The sequence below is a fragment of the Tasmannia lanceolata genome, unplaced genomic scaffold (genome assembly GCF_043159265.1).
Source record: "Tasmannia lanceolata isolate RefF3 unplaced genomic scaffold, GAP_Taslan_0.1 ptg000037l, whole genome shotgun sequence".
In the NCBI taxonomy this organism is placed as follows: Eukaryota; Viridiplantae; Streptophyta; class Magnoliopsida; order Canellales; family Winteraceae; genus Tasmannia; species Tasmannia lanceolata.
Window position 1 is genome coordinate 59,686,464 of NW_027518714.1, and position 18,999 is coordinate 59,705,462.

Below are 18,999 nucleotides of genomic sequence, written 5' to 3' on the forward strand. Positions count from 1 at the left end.
AATGGAATGATTAGACAACCTCTAATTAAGCCACTCAGAGATTTGGAGATTATAAAGCGGAATGATTAGACAGCATCATGATCAAACCTGAATTAGGATCTGAGAAGACAGCATCTTGACAGGTCGACAAGGCGGAATGATTAGACAGCATCATGATCAAACCTGAATTAGGATCTGAGAAGACAGCATCTTGACAGATCAACAGAGCGGAATGATTAGACAGCATCATGATCAAACCTACATTAGGATCTGAGAAGACAGCATCTTGACAGATGAACAAAGCGGAATGATTAGACAGCATCATGATCAAACCTAAATTGGGATCTGAGAAGACAGCATCTTGACAGATGAACAAAGCGAAACGATTAGACAGCATCATGATCAAACCTGAATTGGGATCTGAGAAGACAGCATCTTGACAGATGAATATAGCGGAATGATTAGACAGCATCATGATCAAACCGAAATTGGGATCTGAGAAGACAGCATCTTGACAGAAGAACACAGCGGAATGATTAGACAGCATCATGATCAAACCTGAATTGGGATCTGAGAAGACAGCATCTTGACAGATGAACACAGCGAAATGATTAGACAGTTATCATGATCAAACCTAAATTGGGATCTGGGAAGACAGCATCTTGACAGATCAACACAGCGGAATGATTAGACAGCATCATGATCAAACCTGAATTGGGATCTGAGAAGACAGCATTTTAACAGATGAACACAACGGAATGATTAGACAGCATCATGATCAAACCTGAATTGGAATCTGAGAAGACAGCATCTTGACAGATGAACACAGCGGAATGATTAGACAGCATCATGATCAAACCTGAATTGGGATCTGAGAAGACAGCATCTTGACAGATGAACACAGCGGAATGATTAGACAGCATCATGATCAAACCTGAATTGGGATCTGAGAAGACAGCATCTTGACAGATGAACACAGCGGAATGATTAGACAGCATCATGATCAAACCTGAATTGGGATCTGAGAAGACAACATCTTGACAGATGAACACAGCGGAATGATTAGACAGCATCATGATCAAACCTGAATTGGGATCTGAGAAGACGGCATCTTGACAGATGAACACAGCGGAATGATTAGACAGCATCATGATCAAACCTGAATTGGGATCTGAGAAGACAGCATCTTGACAGATGAACACAGCGGAATGATTAGACAGCATCATGAACATCCCTAAATTGGGATCTGAGAAGACAGCATCTTGACAGATGAACAAAGTGGAATGATTAGACAGCATCATGATCATTCCTAAATTGGGATCTGAGAAGACAGCATCTTGACAGATGAACAAAGCGGAATGATTAGACAATCATCATGATCAAACCACTCTAGGAATCAAGAACACGAAACTCAAGGAGGAATAATTTTGATTCAAGAAATCGAGATTTCGATCGATTCCATTACAGGATTGATTGTCTCTTGCCGAGAACTTTAGGAGTGCGCGATCTCTGTTGAGAACCAGACACAGGCAACTTGCTGAGGTTCTGAGTATTGACCACTTTTTCTGAGAGAACTGAATTCTGCTGGAGATTGAAGGCTGCGTGAGCAAATTCTAGACTTCGCTAGGGAAACTGATTTTCTTGGAGAATTGACTCTTCTGAAGAGTGGACTCAACTGAGGAGTTTAGAGGTTTGGCTTGAGATATGCCTGTACCCCTCTTATCTTAACTTGCTGGAGACATTATTACTGATTGCCTTTGTGTGCTTGACATCTTTTATGACGCCCTTGAGAAACTGAAGCTCTCTTCGATTCCAATATGGATAAAATTCCTGGCTCTGCATCTCAAATACTGGACCCTCACTGGATTAGGTAAACTAGCCAGCATCATTGGCAAGCCCCTATATATGGATACGCAAACAGCTGAGTCCTCAAGGCGAAAATATGCCAGATTATGTGTTGAAGTGTCTGCAACCTCTCACCTTCCAGATATCATCCATATTCAGACCCCCACAGGTGATGAGACCCAAGTAGTTGAATATGAATGGAAGCCCAATCCATGTGTCCCTTGCTAAGATTTCAGTCACTCCACTGATAATTGCCCCCTGATTTGCCCTCAGAGATGCCCTCAAGCTAGTCAGATCACAAAGAGTCAATGGGTTGTAAAAAAGCCTAGCACAGTGCATGATAAGGTGGGTTTTACTGCCCCATATCAAAGCAAGGCTCAACCTCATATCAATGAGGATGCGGCTTATGCTCAGACTCGGATGAACATCAGAGAATCTTCTAAAGGAATAGAAATTGGATCCATAAAAATAAATTTTCGGCCCTTCAAGAAAGTCTTCATCACCTTCATCAATACTGAATTCAACCACCAACGTCTAATAAGTCATTCTCTGTTGTGGAACAAGGAGATATACTGGAGTGGAACTATTTCAAGAGACAACAAAACAATATCCATGGCTTCCGGTATGTTCTTTTACTATTTCAATTTCAATCCATATTGATATCTACGTTTTTCTCAAAGTTGGATCGCTAAGATCCGTTGCCGGTGTTCTTATTCGATTGAACAATAACATGTGATATCAGAGCTACGGTTCCGGCAAGAAAATCGCTTTAAAATGGTGAAAATTGAAAGAAATAGGGCTTTTGGTGTTAAAAAAATCTCGTATTTTGAATGCCACCATCAATCCACAACTCCAATCGATGATTGAGTGTTACTGGAACGTTTTCCGTATTCCCACGAATCCAACGCAACAAACGGCTCGTCGATTTGATGTCTGGATTGTATTTGCCGGCCATTTAAAGTTAAAAATTTTGATTTTTGGAAGTTTTGGGCCTCGCCGGAAAATAGCACACCACCGGAAAACAGTTGTTCTTACGGGTGATTTTCCGATATGTATGTGTAGTCCAATGAGAAAGGGACCCAACGCCACAAACGGCGCCTAAAGCGGTTGAGAAATGAATTCCTTATGTTAAATCGAAATTTATTAAAAACAAGGATTTTTGGATGAAAATTTTAGATTTTTTTTGTCTTTTAGTGGATTGGAGAAGACGATGAATATTTTATAAAAAAATTTGACTTTAAAACACATTGATTGTGTATGTCTTTCAAAATCCTTATGCATTGATTTTGATATGTTATGAAACTTGATATTTACACATGTTTATTTACTTTGTTCATTAGTTTTAGCTCAGATTACACTATATCTTGTTATAATTAGTCACTAAACAAATGAACAAAGAACTTCGATTCTGTTTGGGAACCGGAATCGCTTAAGTTAGTAGTTTAAATAAAGAACTGTGTTGCATATAGTGACACCTTATAAGCTACAAAACCACTTAAAGTTGCGACTATTTGTCCAAGAGCAACACTTAGCCCAATGGATGATTGTTGCTTTGCACAAATAGGCGGTGTGAGAGGGCTAGGCCTGGATAATTTGACTTAGGGTTGTACTTCTGCCCAACGATGATATGCACCTCAAGTATAGAGTTATTTGGCCCTAGTTAGTCTCATGGATGAGAGCCAATTGTGTGTTGTGGCACGGCCAAACGGACGGCCCACAACGACACGCTGGTGTCTCCCCATAATCATAATATGTGTTTCTATGGTTCTGGACAATCCAACTGATTTCCCTAAAGATAAAATGACTTATTTTGTGTGGGAACCAATTGTTTATCGTGGCACGGCCCAACAGACGACCCACGGTGACACGCCTAGTGTCCCATCAAGAACACGCTTATGTATTTTGTGTTTCTGTTTACTTTAGTCATTTCTTTTAAAGTTGAATTATGTTAAATTATGGATTTTACTGAATAAACTCCTTTTATGGATTTAAATGGTGTCTTAGATAGTGAACAAAATTGTAACTGTCTGTCTTTTTCTTCTACAGCATTGAACCCTAGTTCTATCTCTAGTTATTTGTCCGGGATCGAGGTTTTGAGTGGGACTAATTTCGAAAAATGGAAGGATCATATTCACACTGTCTTAGGGTGTTTGGACCTAGATTATGCACTTAGAAACGACAAACCTGAAGTGCCTACTGAAGAGAGTACGGCTGCGGATCGTGCTACCTATGAAAACTGGGAGCGATCGAACCGCATGAGCCTTATGATTATGAAAGCACGATCTCTACCTCTATCCGATGAGGCATTCCCGATTCAGAGGAGGATGAGGAGTTTCCTGCCAAAGAGTACCTACAGGCAGTAGAGGATCAATTTAAGGGATCGTCTAAGGCTCTTGCCAGTACACTGATGATGAAGATAATGACTATGAAGTACAATGGTAGCAGTGGTGTGAGGGAGCACATTATGCGAATGAATGACATGGCCTCCCAGCTAAAGAAAATGAACATGGAGATCTCTGAGGGTTTCCTTGTTCATTTCATCATGACATCTCTTCCTGTACAATTTACTCCATTTAAAATTAATTACAATACGCAGAAAGAGAAGTGGGAAATGAGTGAACTCATAGCCATGTGTGTTCAAGAAGAAGAGAGGTTGAAAACCGATCAACCTGACCGTGCTCATTACACCACAGAGGGAACGTCTAAGGGTTACTTCAAGAAGAAATCTAAAAGGAAGGGCTTTGGGAAAGGCAAGAAGAAGGTATAGCAAGGTCTTCTAGTCTTTTGCATACCAGCTGTTCGTCGTGTGGCCTGTGAGGGAATGCGGACAAACTATTTGTCATGTGCTCTGTGAGACAACTAGAGCTATTAGAACGACTACCTCCCCCCAAGTGGGCTTGTTCAAAAAGACCTCATGGAGTCAACTCGGAGGGGGTCTAGAAACGATGATTTTGAGGCGCGGTTGGTAGCACGCTTCGCCACCACTATCGACAACCGCTTTGCCCGTCTTAAGTGCACCCTACTTGAGGCTTTGGAGCGGTTGGCAGCTCACTCAAGGAGTGGCAATTTCAAGGCAGTGACTGAGCCCCCTAATTTGGAGAGAACGATTTTGACATCCTTCAACATAAACATACCAACCCTTCATCCATGCCGACCAATAGCTTTTAAGGATACACCATTGGTCGAGAGAGAAGCAAGTGCCTTGCAGACTTTCACTTCTACACCAACACGACCCTTGTTGAGTTGCCCGCATACGCCGACACCACCTCCGATGACACAACACAGGCCAGTGGATATTGAGATCATTGGGGCTGATTCAGAGGCTTTGTGTGAAGAGGCTGTTGATGATGAATGTGATAATAAGGATGACGTGAAAAATGAAGGACCAAGCCTTCAGGTGGAGATGATCGATGCTCTTCCTTATGAAGAGGAGGCAATTGAGGTGCATGGTTTACCAGACCAGTTTGCACCCAATGATGAAGATATAGCTTTGCATGCCCCTCTCCTGCTGACTCTCTCATTGGCAGGAGCACCTCGAGGCACGACGTCTAGAAGAACTCAGTTGATAATTATTCCCAATTTTAGGGAACCAACATGGGACCCTTGGAACCCCAACATTGATCGACAAGGTTGTCGTCGGTATTTGCAGAATTCACATGGGCAACATCAAGTGCATAACCCCAACGTACCACCCAAGTTCCCATTCGATCGTGGACGATGCAACGGTGTGGTAGTGTTATTCCTCTTGTGATTGCTTGGGGGCAAGCAATTTGGGAAGGGGAGATTTGTAATGTTCCTTTTTAGGAACATTGAACGTGGATTATGGATCGGATGGAGGTGCAAGGATTGGGCCGTGTGGGGCTACTTTCTATGGTCATGAAGTGACGTTTATGCAAGGGAGCTTTGGTTATTGTATTGATGGTGATGGATTGATATTGGCACCCAAATGGATTTGGGTGGGCATCATTGCAACGGTCATCATAGCCCTTTCTCATCAAGGTTCTAAAATGATATGGGCACCCTCATGGGTTTGGATTTGGGAAGTTGTTATAAGCTTTTCATGCAAGGAGTTGTCAATGTTTATGCCATCTATTTGTTTCTATGAAGTTCTGTTCATGAGAATACCTTAGGCTAGTGAAGCCAACTAAGTGGAAGATAGTGTATCTTTTGCTTGTAACCTTTTAATGGTTTGCATGACTTTTTGGGCTACAGAAGATCCAAAGATTCTTGGAGACTTTTGGAGACAAGCTCCATCAATAAGGGCCCTACCAATGACAAATTTGGAACATCAAATATGTGGTGCATGCCCAGATTTTTTTTTTTTTTTAGAGCATTATGTGGTCCCCTTGTATGCATTAATTTTTTCCCTCAAAAAACCAATGATTTGGCCGACACTTCGAATTTATTGTTGACTTACGTGTCCGACACGACACGCGTGTCCACACGTGTCGACACTCCTTTGGACACTTTTACTTGTATTGTTGGAAGTGTTAGACTTAATGTGGATGTATGGACATGTTTTTGTATCCTGTCAAGTTTGACATTCTTTTTTTTTATTGAATATTGCGTTTGTCTCATTTAGACAACTCGTATCCATGTCGAAACTGGACACACGAATCCTTATCCACAAATCATGATTACACATATATTTCTATTTTAGCCGTGTCCCCGTTTCTAAAGTTTGGAAATTTGCCGTGTCCGACACTCCATGTCCGTGTCGACACGCGCCACTAGTGTCCCTGTCCACAAATCATAGCAGAAAACTAAATGCTCATCTGAAGTGGAACCACACTAGATCCTCCAAACAAAGAAGAATAGAAAAGGCATAGAGAAGATTTTGTGCAGTAACAGTTTTAAGTAGTTTTTGGGCCCTCTTTCTCTATAAAGCCCAATTCTCAAAGACCCATTCTACAACATTGAGAGAGAGAGAGAGAGAGAGAGAGAGAGAGAGAGAGAGATGGCCTCTGTGGCAGTGGATAAACCTCATGCAGTGTTGATACCATTCCCAGCACAAGGCCATGTCAGCCCCTTCCTAAAACTAGCCAAACTCCTCCATTTCAGAGGCTTCTTCATCACCTTCATCAATACTGAATTCAACCACCAACGTCTACTAAGATCTAGAGGCCTTGATTCTCTCAACGGCTTGGATGATTTCCACTTTGACACCATACCCGACGGCCTACCACCGCCGTCCAATCTCAACGCCACCCAAGACGTCCCCACTCTCTGTGATTCAACTACAAAAAATTGCTTAGTTCCCTTTCTCAACCTCATAACTAAGCTTAACGACACCACAAACCAACCTCCAGTCACTATCATTGTTTCTGATGCAATCATGAGCTTCACACTAGACGCTGCAGAGGAGCTTTGCATTCCAGACATTGTTTTCTTTACGGCGAGCTCCTGCGGTGTACTGGGATACCTCCATTATGCTGAACTCATCAAAAGAGGCATTACGCCGTTAAAGGGTAATGTTAGTGAAGTTTCTTTTTACTTTTTATGAGTTAAACATAGTGAATTTTCATGAAAGAATGTTAGTTTCAAGCATGATTTGAAGCATTGAATTGTTTGATTTATTGGATTGGGATTAAACAGTGAATTCTCATGGAAAAAAAATGATATTTTCAAGCTTGAGTCGAAGTATTCAACCAACTGTTTGGTTGAATGGGTTGGGATTAAACAGAGAATTCTCATGAAGAAATGTTATTTTCAAGCTTGTTTTGAAATAATCAACTGTTTGGTTTAATGGGTTGGGATTATACAGAGAGACTTCTCTCTAAAAAAGTGAGATCATCATCATGCAGTAATAATCTAATAAATATTTCCAAGAATCAAATATATTATGATTAACTCATTTAAACAAAATCTAAGAGGACTACTCTCATCCTTTCAAGTGTAAGTAGCTTAATATGGTCTGTATTTATGTGGTGCACAGATGAGAGCTACTTAACAAATGGATATCTCAACACTTTTATTGATTGGATACCGGGACTGAAGGATTTTCGCTTAAGGGATTTCCCAAGTTTTATTCAGACAACGGATCCAGATGACATCATGCTCAATTTTTTCATTAGAGAAAGCGAAAGAGCACCCAGAGCATCAGCGATCATTATGAATACATTCGACGACTTGGAACACAAGGTTCTAGATTCACTCTCATCTATGCTTCCCAAAATTTACACTGTGGGCCCTCTATCATTTCTATGTAATGAGATACCCGATAGCCGTTTGAAGTTAATGGGATCAAATTTTTGGAAAGAAGACATGGAATGCCTTCAGTGGTTAAATACAAAAGAGCCCAAATCAGTGGTTTTTGTGAATTTTGGGAGCATCACAACTATGAGCCTTGAACAGTTGAGAGAGTTTGCGTGGGGACTTGCAAACAGCAAGCATACGTTCTTATGGATCATTAGGCCTGATCTTGTGATGGGCGATTTGGGGATCTTGCCGGAGGAGTTTGTAATTGAGACCAAAGAAAGGAGTCTACTTGCAAGTTGGTGCCCACAAGAGGAAGTGCTGTCTCACCCTTCTGTTGGAGTATTTCTAACTCATTCTGGTTGGAATTCTACTCTAGAAAGTATTTGTGGTGGAGTGCCTGTGCTTTGTTGGCCTTTCTTCGCCGAACAACAAACGAATTGTCGACTTGCCTGCACTGAATGGGCGATTGGCATGGAGATCAACAACAATGTTAAGAGAGAGGAAGTTGAGAGTCTTGTTAGGGAAATGATGGAAGGAGAAAAGGGAATGGAGATGAGGAGCAAGGCAATGGAATGGAAGGAGAGTGCTATAAAGGCTACCAAACAAGGAGGATCTTCTTACATGAATCTGGACAAGCTGGTAAAAGAGATGCTGTCGATAAAAAAAAAGGTTGATAAATGATTGATGAAGGACCATCCTCACAAAAAGGAGATAAAACCGAGGTAAAAAAAAGTCAATTAACCCCAAGCTTTGTTGGAGTTTCACATAAAGAACGTGCCCCATTTGAAGTCCAACGAGTGATTCAAGGGTGTTTTATGAAGTTTTTAATTTGAGTCGGGTTTTCCTTTTAGTTTACTACTTGAATCACTATTTATTTGAGTTTTAAAATGTTTAGAATGGCCCATCTATGCATTAAAGGATTGTACAAGGGGGAGTTCATTTTCTTCAGTTTTGAGGAAAGAGTTCTCTAGAATGGATGTTTCTGTCACTAGGGTTTCTTTATGTTAGGGTTTTATATCTTTCTAAGTTGATAAATGAAAGACTCTCTTGACTCTCTTACAAAATTATGGATGTGATGTCTACAGTTCTTGGTACGATGCCTTGATCATCCTTGAGTGTAAATGCCCTAGAAACCATTGGTGTGATGTCATTGGTCTCGTTGGTGAGACTCCAACCACTATTCTCTCGAGGTGTGATGCCTCAAATCCCCAATGGTGCAACACCTTTGGGTGCCTCAAGGCAACCGAGAGAATTTCAAGGCTTGAATGATACAAGTGAGAAATAAAAGAGATGGATTGACAACAATCCAACCAGGGAGTTATTCATAGTAAGAATTGTAGTTAATCTTGCTTCTAGAAATAGAAGGTGAGATGGAGACTAAACTTAAGAAGGAAAGAAAAGGATACTAAACATTGGCAACCATGAAAAAAAAAAATCACGGGTTATGTTACGGTCCCGAGTGGAGGCCTATCAAGGAATGGGACTAGGTGGGACCTAGCTTGGCATGGGACACGTTTCAAGGGCCTAGCCTAATGCGTTCCATCAGCTTTGGAGCTTTTGACATATCAGTTAGGTGCCTAACATTTGGCAGCCATCATGTCCCGTGTTCGAGCCACAAAAATAGTGACCTATAGAAAATGGCTACATAGAAAAAAGGCCACTGTGAAAGCCAACACAGACTGGGATGCAAGGACGATGGATGCATAGGGGTGTGCATTATTCGGATATAACCGAATAACCGAACTGAACCGAAATTTTTTTGGTCGGTTCGGTTCCGTTTCTCCCTTGTTCGGTTCGGTTTTGGTGGTGAAAAAAATGGAATTCGGTTTTCGGTTTCGGTAGCAATTAGTTCTGAAAGTAATTCGGGTTAACCGATCGGTTATGCTCATTTGTTTTTCGTGAAATTAATAATGCTTTTGCCTTTTGGCAGCTTTTGTCTTTTCAGCAGTAACATCATTTCTTCAAAACCATGGGCTGGTTTATTCAAAACCGTGGGCAGGTTTTCACATTCTCCAACAAAGTTATGACAACCCATATGACTTGCACCTCCATTACAGATTACACTCCTCCATTACATAGTTATGACAACCCATGTGACTTGTACCTCCATTACAGATTACACTCCTCCATTACAAAGTTTTAACAAAGTTATTTGGGTAAAATTTAACAACGTTGTGTGTAGACCCTCCATTACAGTCTCGTCACTGATCTTCACAGATTACACTCCTCCATTACAAAGTTCTCATCAATTTTAGGGCAATAATTCTAGAAACCCACTCCGGCACTCCTCCATTACAGTCACCAAAAACCCCAAAGGCCACCATCGAATCCCACATTCATCCTCCATGGCTCCATCAAAACCTAGGGTTGGCAATTTCACCCGAGAAAGCGGGTATCCGCCCCGCGCATCTTGGGGCGGGGATTCCCCGATTTGAGCAGGGATGGGGAAGGGGAAGGGGGTTTAAAAAGTTCTCCGGTGCGGGGACGGGTAGGGGAAGGGGATGTAGTTGTCCCCGCCCCGGCCCCATTAATCAATATTATTTATTTTAGTATTTTAAGTGTTTTATTTTGTTTTTTTGGTGAGAACTGTGGACCCCGATCCGGGAGAGAGGTGAGGGACGAGCCCCCCAGCGGCCTCTTGGATCATCCACACGTGAAGGAGAGCTCTACCAAGGAACTCTCGAAACAAAAACAAAACTCAGAGTCGCCATCCATGGTATACGGCCATGGATCCCTAAAAAAAAATATGCTCTGTATACCATGGATAACCAGAAATGAATGGGTTCGTGCCTGATTACGAATGGAAAAGGTCCGAAGAGCGCCTCCAATTCGTCCGAGTGCAAGCACTTGGTCTCTTATGCCATTTATTATTAAATCCAAAGAATTTTGGGTAAAAATCATATGAAATAGGAACAATTCTCAGGAATCGTCTACCTAAGCATGCATTTCCTGAGGATAAAGAAATAAGCATACACAAAATGAAATGAAAAATGTGTCACCTAAGCAAAGCTAGGTTATGAGTGACATGCCTAATGGGTGTCTAAGTTCTGGTGGACATACACATGCAGGCTACAGCTAAAGGTATAGTATCAGTACAAGAAAGTAAGAAGACACATCAAAACATAAAGCACAAATCAATCCTATATATATGACAGGACAAGAAAAAATCCTAACTTTAATGCGACTTGACTCGGACCAAGATGGCCATCCATCCCAGCTGCTCTACGTATCCCGGCCTCGGGAAGAATCGGAGTCAACGTAGTTCGATGCCTTATTCTAAACTATGATGCCTAACCATCTAGAACCGCTATCCTAGACTCGATCCACTAGACTCGACTGATTTTTAAAGTTTTTTTGCATGATTGCTTAAGTTCAGGTGAATTGTAATTTTTAGGACTCTCTATATGCCCTAACTAATGCAAGTTAGTTAGCCTTAAACTAATGCAGGTGGGCCCTACATCCTATATGTATTTAGGCTGTGCAACCTAAGGAAAACCATGGGCTGACTATATGCTTCCTAGTCTAGCCACCGGTTCGACTAAATGTCTAACCGATCAACTCGAGGCCTCCTAACTCTAGGGACACTCATACGACAGGACACACTATATCAATACAAATCAGGACAGCATCTTAACTCAAAAACAGCCTAAACAGCTATGACATACTCCTAACTCTAGGGGAAGATATTTTCGAAAAGGTTTTGAAAAATTTTATATTTTTTTTTGAAGGTTTAAAATGTTTATTTTTAAAAGGTTTGGCTGGACCTGAGATGTGGATCTCAAGCTGCACTATGTACCCTATGGAAAGGGATCAAGCCAACGTAGTTCGGAAAAATATTCCGAGATAAACACACTAAACAAGTACACAAGGGTGATTCACAAACAAGTAAACTAGCGTGCTCACAAACAGGTACACCAGCGCGGTCACAAACAAGTAAACTAGCATGATCACAAACGAGTGGAATGCCAATCAGATAAAAACATGTCAAAAGGAAAAGACACGCCTAAAACAAATGAGACAAATCATGTCTCCTATGGGGCTCTAAGTAACCTTATAATCGCTCTTGCAATGAGACAAAGGGTTCTAAAAAGGACTAAAACATCTAAAAGGCTGGGTAAGCCTACTAAACAAAAAGAGGGGAGTGCTACTATGACCGAGCAGGTCCCTAAAAGATAGGCTTGAGCTATCACCTTCATCGCCCTTGCAATGAAAGGGATAAGGGCACATATATACACATTTCATAGAAAAATAATCTTTCACACAAATTTAATATCGTAATTATCACCATATCATTCTTAGAGACAAAGCACAAGAACCTCAATACTGTGAATAATATTTGTACTAAGGCAGAATGAAAAACCATATGAATATTCATGAGAAACAAATCACACAACAGGGCCTGTAAATATCATGAGGGTACATGGGCTGCAATTATCAAAAAGGGGTTAGGGGCTGCAATTATCAAAAAGGGGTTAGGGCTGCTCATATCAAACTGGTGTGTGGCTGCCATTATCAAAATGGTGAGGTGGCCACAAGTATCATATTTGTACAACCGTATGAACTGATCTCTTCCCCTTCTTCATTTTGAAAGCAGGTGAATATTCTTGCAATTTCCCAAATGCATAACTCTATGATCTATCACTTGTCTAAAAAAAACAAAGGTAATCCGCCCTTGTGCAATTAAACAATATATAGTAACATCCACCGGTAGATAACATGCAATAATGATATGATTACTGCTCTACTTTGATAGCTACACTAGCAGCCCTTATCCTTTATTATCGCCATTCAAAATCATTTGGACTACACAGGTACCATAATAATGATCTATTTAACTATACACTGAGTATAATAAATTCCAAGTGATGAACAAGCTGGGGAACGAATTTTTCATCAAATCAAATGCTCAATCATGATTAGCTTCTGATCTACTCTACATATCTGAGTATCAAAGTAACGCAAATACAAAGAGTAACGCAAACACACAGATCATATCATATCAACATCTTAAACATGTAAACTCTGATTATCCTCTTGAATAATTGGAACATGAACCTTTAACAAAAATTGGAAATGATTTGAAAGCAGATCTAAATCAAGCAACACAACAGAATCTTATGACATAGAGATAAAACAAAGCACAAGCATCAATTCAACTTAATAGTATCAAATGTAATATGATCTTAAGCATAAAAAATAAATGAAGATTACCTCAAAATTCTAATGGCCTGGACTTCATTTTTTCTTCTTCTTTCCTCTGCCTCCTTTAGCTCCGATAGAATTTTTCCTCTACTTGCTCCTCCATCCTCTTATCAGATCTCAAATCTCTTCTTGTACCTCTAAATTCTATGAAAACTTTCCAGAAAAGAGTGATCCAAAGTAATATTGCTCCGATCTAAGCTGAATCTGAAGCCTAACACTGAAGAAATGAGGGATCCACAGTTTTGAGACTTGAAAATAGCAGATCTATAGTTAAAGAGCATCGATCTAGGGTTTGAGGCCAGGAACACGAAAATCTCAAGGTTTCTAAGGAAGAAAATGGTGAATCTCAGTCTTTTGTACTTGAGCTAGGGTTTCTAAAAGTGAAATCTAGGGTTTCTAGGGTGAAAATGGCTAAATCTATGGTTGAGGTCAGAAGTGATCGAAAGTAATGGTAGCTTTAATGGTGGCAATGAGGTCGGAGCTTAGAAATTTTTCGCCGGATTTCGGCAAAAATTGCCGGATAAGATGAAGAAGACGATTCCAATCTCCCTTTACCCTCTCTCTCTCTCTGTCTGCTCGTGCCCTCTCTCCCCTCATTTTCGATTAAAAGAAAAATGAGTCCTTTCAAAACCCCACTCGATTGACCTTTTAAAGAGGGAGTGTGGGCTGATTTGAGCACCCTTCCAACTTTGATATATCCACCTCTATTTCTAACGAGAATGGGTTTTTATAGAAATTACCTATGCTAAAACAACAGCCCATAAATTAGTTAATTGCACACCACCAGTGTCTACCTTCCTTTTCTTTGATTATATACACAGTAGAGCTATAATGGAACATCCACTCTTTGATGAATCACCCCCCCCCCCCCTCTTTATGTAAGAAATGATATAGTCTCGTCCTCTTGCTCTTCTCTAGACAGCCACCTCACATGAATTTTGTGACTAGCTTGTTTTACAAAAATGGTGGTCTAGGTAAATGATGGTGCCACCTACTTCAAAAAAAAAAAAAAATGAAACGTTTCACCTTCTCAACAGCTCTTGCTCATATCTCTCATCGAAGGGTGCTATTCTATAATGTCTGTCCAGCAGGTCCCCCGCCTCGTTCCCCTCTTGAACAAGATCTGCCCTTTTTGCTCTCTCCCTTTCAACTTTAATTGGTGACCTTTTCATAGTCCAAGTATATTGATAACAACACCCCTATATTTTTGGTGGTTATACCCTCTCCAGCTAGATCTTATCTTTTATACAATTTAAAAGGCACTCTCTTTCTTCTAATTCACCCCCTTCGACCCTAATCAAAGAAAACATCACCAGGACATCAATATTTTGCCATACGCCTAACCAAATTGTCTTCCCTTCATACACAGTTGTATAGTTGATATCGACACTCTTTTTCTTAATAATGTACCCTCCTTTTCTACTTCTTTATCCAATAAAATGATATCAACACTACCAATTTGAAGCTTAGGGATTCAAATAAAGGGGTTCCAATACCAAAAAAACTAAAGGGGCACTTCGCAATTTTCACAAATCTCGAGAGAATGAGGGAAAGAACTAATACAACCTGACGAGGGGGTCTCAATGGGGGTTTGGAAATCATTCGAGCTCCACAAAGGTTTTAACAATGGTATGCAAATAGGCACTTTCAGGTTCTTTTGCATTTTACGGCTCAATTCTTCAGAAATTTTTGGGCTTCGGCTTCGGAACTTTATTTGGTTTTGGGGAATTAGGGTCCAGTCAAAATGGGGTGTCTACAAGAACTTTTTTAGGAATATAATATTAAACATTTCATTTTCACATTTGCATTTCTTTCTTTTAGGTAAGTGATTTTGGAACCACCATATTTTGATAATTGCACAAACAAAGTCTGATTAAAAATTAAAACTTAACAGACAATAAGACAAGATGAGTTAGGGGAAGATATCAAAACATGGGAGTGCCAACATCATCTTAGGCTTTTTAACTTTACCTTTAAGTTTTATAGCTAACAAATAACAAGGGATTGGGTTTTTACATTTTAGCTCTTGAGAGTTAATACTTTGTGCTATAGAATGTTAGCTTGGTCACTTGCTTAATATGCGGCATTGCATTATTTTCTGAACTTTTTTGTTGCATGTATTGAAAACTCTCCTTTTGTATCATTGATGTTCATGCATCTCATGGTTATGTTTTCACTTAAATTTCATTTGTTGGATTAGGGAGAGAAACATCCATAGAATAGGGACACCCAGCAGCAGTGTCTAAGGGAAGTAATATATCCGCCCCTTTTGATTAGGGACACCCAGCAGTAGTGTATCAGTGACTAAAGAGGGGGTGATGTTGGGTCGGGAGGGCGGGGATGGGGATGGGGATTAGATATTCCCCACAGGGAGGGGAGGGGGGTTCCCGTTGCCAGCCCTATCAAAACCCAATACGGCTTGGAGAAGAAGAAGCTGCGATTACGGCTTGGATCCAAATGAGAAGGAAAAGGAGAAGGGATCAGGCAAACACATGGAATGTATCACTTCTATAGTTCTATCTTCCTCTTTATCTTTGCTTCATATTAGGTGATTAATCTCTCTTTGTTTCTCTTCACATTTGTGCAATTTTTGGTTAATTGATTGCTTAATCATATAATTCGGTTATAACCGAACTAACCGAAGAACCGATTTTTTTTTCAATTTCGGTTCAAGTTCGTTTAGAATATAATTCGGTTCGGTTTCGATTATCTTTTTCACTAACCGAAATATTTCAGTTTGGTTACTTTTAGCTAATTCGGTTCGGGTTTAACCAAATGAACAGCCCTATGGATGCGGAAGCGTAGTAGGATGTTAGGGTCCTTAGTGGGGCCTGCTTAGGTATGAGACTAGGTGGGACCCAGCCTATTGCCTAACACGTTCCATCAGCTCTAGAGCTTTTGGAAGAGAAGGATAGAGAGGGCTAGTGAGGGAGAGGCATGGGAAGGCCATGAGTGAGGAGAGAATGTGATTGGATTGAGAACAGAGCAAAAATATTCCAAGTTTAAATTAGGATGGATTTTTGTTGTCCCAATTGTTAGGGGTGCAACTCGGGTCGGGCTGGGTCCAACCCAAACCCGACCCGACCCGAGTTCCAACCCGGCGAGGTTCAATCCGACCCGACCTGACCCGAGGAACCCTTTTTGCCAACCAGAACCCGACCCGACCTGAGTTCAACTCGACACAAACTGAGATTTCAAGCTTAAAAAATAAAAAAATTATTAAAAAAGCCGGGTTTCACTCTGGTCGGGTTGCCCAAGCCCTCAACCCGAACCCTACCCAAACTCAACCCGGGTTGAGAAAACCCAACCCAACATTTTTTCGGGTTTAACCTGACGTGTTCGGGTTGTGCCCTCCCGAGTTGCACCCCTACCAACTGTTTTACCCGATCAGCAGGGGCGATGGCACATGAAAGGGAAGGGGGACAATTGCCCCCCTTAATTTTTTGGGAAAAAAAAGAAAAAGAGGAAGTCTAGCGTTTCAGGACTCTATTCGCCAATAGGGAAGGGGGACAATATGAAGCTATTCAGGACTCTATTGGCCATAATGTGCCTTGCTGGCTTTCCCTTCTAAAACTACAATTAATACATCGGCAAAAAAATCACCCATCTCCTCTTGAGGCTAAAACTGATAGGCTGGCATTGATTTTGAAATAAATCATTCTCTTAAATACCATCAATAGAATCCTAAATAGTCGGCATTTTCCTCACAATCCAAACCGTTGATTGGTTGTGCCCTTGCCCATAAAATCATCTCCATTGGATGATCCTAACTCTTCAATCTATAGATATTTCTAAGTGTAATTTATCTACATATTAGAGGGTTAGGATCATCCTATGGAGATGAGTTTTTCACCTGTGATTCCTAAATCAAAGTGTACTAATAGGACACACGCAGAATCTAATATTTGCACTCCATTTAATTGAAAGGTCTCAGATCCCTTGAGAGACATCTTTCAGAGAGGGAGACTATATGATGGCCGGTCATGTATGAGGGTGCAGCCTAGGCCCACATTATTTGGGTGATCCAAACTGTTCATTTGTTGGGCCCTAATGTATATAAGATGTGCCCCAAAATATCTTCTCCATTGGATGATCCTAACCCTCCAATTTATGGAGGTTTAAAATTGACGGTACAATATAGAAATCTGCACATAACAGAGGGTGAGGGTTCGGATGAACAGTATGGAGAAATTTTTTTGGGATACCCCCTATCTACATCTACGTAAGGCCCAAAAATTAATGGTTTGGATCAGCCAAACGATGCGGGGTGGCCACCATAATAATCTCATTAGAGAGAGGGGTTTTTTTGTTGACTCAAATAAACCCCAACAAGTTGACACGTGATAACATGATAGAAGTCTCAAGTAACTATATTTACTCCGTCAATGCCCGTCAAGAATAACGGTATAACAAGAAAGGCGCGTTAATGAATGGAGCAAGGCCGACTATTTTGACTGATTTTTTTGCCAATGTACTAATCGTAGTTATAGAAGGGCAAACCAGCAAAGCGTATTATGGCCAATAGAATCACGATTACAAAATAAGTTTAAATTTTTAATTTTACCATTTTTATATCCCTTCCTTCTAAAAAATATATTTTTCTCTTCCCAAGTGAGGGTTTTTCCCTTCCTTCTAAAAAAATATGCCCCCCTTTTAGGGATATAACACTGAACGTTTGAGGGTTTGAGGGTTTGAAACTGAAATTTGCCGAAATTTGGAATTTCGGCCTTGAAATTTCGAGAATTTCAGTCCGAAATTTCGAGAAATTGTAATTTTTTTTAAATATTTCGAAGGACCGAAACCGGAATTTTAAACCATGCTTATAAAATACACAGTCCAGTGCAAAAAAAAAAAAAAAAGGCCAAATATATCATTGGCGGTGTTAAATTCACCCCCTTTTATGATGAATTCACCCCCTTATTTTTCAAAATGGACTGTACAGCCCACACCATAGGATGATCCAAACCGTCCAATTGATGGAACATAACGTAAATAGGTTGTGCCCCAAAAATCATTTCCATTAGGATTATCCCAACCATTCGATCTACAGAAGTTACCATAATGTGAGTCCCTCTTTATATCAGAGGGATAGAAATGGTAATGATTTTTGGGGCACAACCTATTTTCGTTGTGGCCCCTCAAATGGACAGTTTGGATCATCCTATGGTGTGGGCTGTACAGTCCATTTTGAAAAATAGGGGTGAATTCATCATACCAGGGGGTGAAGATATACGTGGAGTGGTGAATGAGGGTTAGAAATTCATTTCTTTTTTGAAGAGGGTTATTTACCAAAAAAGTTTGCGTGATAATTCCAAAATGACATGGATGACAGTTATTTGTTTTTCAAGTCCGTTTCAATGAAAAAGACTAAATATCCTCTTCTCCTCTAATTTTTTCTGTTTTTTCATCTCCACCAACTTTGGTTATCCCTACAATTCGAAAGAGAAGTTTGAAGAGGAAACATGAGAAAAGGAAGAAAAAGAAGAAGAACAAAAATGGAGGATGAAAGCGTCAGGAGTAAAATCCGCCCATTCAATGATAATTGGACACATGGAATCCAGCCCAACTAACCAGCCCAACTTGTCTGTTAGATAAACTGATAAAGAGGGCAAGTAGGATTTTCTATTTCCATGGTTAGCAATCCGAATAAAAAAGAAAGTGCCCTAGGGTAAAGACCGTAGCTAGCACGGTAACTTTCATAAACCCATGAGGAAACTCAGTATTGATCATGATAAACATGGAAGTGACACTCGTGTCCGTGTGCACAAATCATAG

At 40.5% G+C, this 18,999-nt stretch overlaps 1 protein-coding gene across 1 annotated transcript; it reads left to right on the plus strand.

The window, feature by feature from the left end:
- The first annotated feature begins 6,606 nt into the window (after positions 1–6,606).
- Positions 6,607–9,089, plus strand: LOC143861984 (7-deoxyloganetin glucosyltransferase-like). Its single transcript, XM_077372968.1, has 2 exons — positions 6,607–7,292; positions 7,760–9,089. The coding sequence occupies exons 1-2, from the start codon at positions 6,782–6,784 to the stop codon at positions 8,701–8,703; spliced, it is 1,455 nt and encodes a 484-aa protein (XP_077229083.1). The 5' UTR covers positions 6,607–6,781; the 3' UTR covers positions 8,704–9,089.
- The last annotated feature ends 9,910 nt before the right edge of the window (positions 9,090–18,999 follow it).

Bases quoted from the DNA above. Each gene is read 5' to 3' on its own strand.
- LOC143861984 (XM_077372968.1), top strand. From the start codon at position 6,782: ATGGCCTCTGTGGCAGTGGATAAACCTCATGCAGTGTTGATACCATTC. The intron at 7,293-7,759 runs GTAATGTTAGTG...TGTGGTGCACAG, and splicing joins AGGCATTACGCCGTTAAAGG to ATGAGAGCTACTTAACAAAT.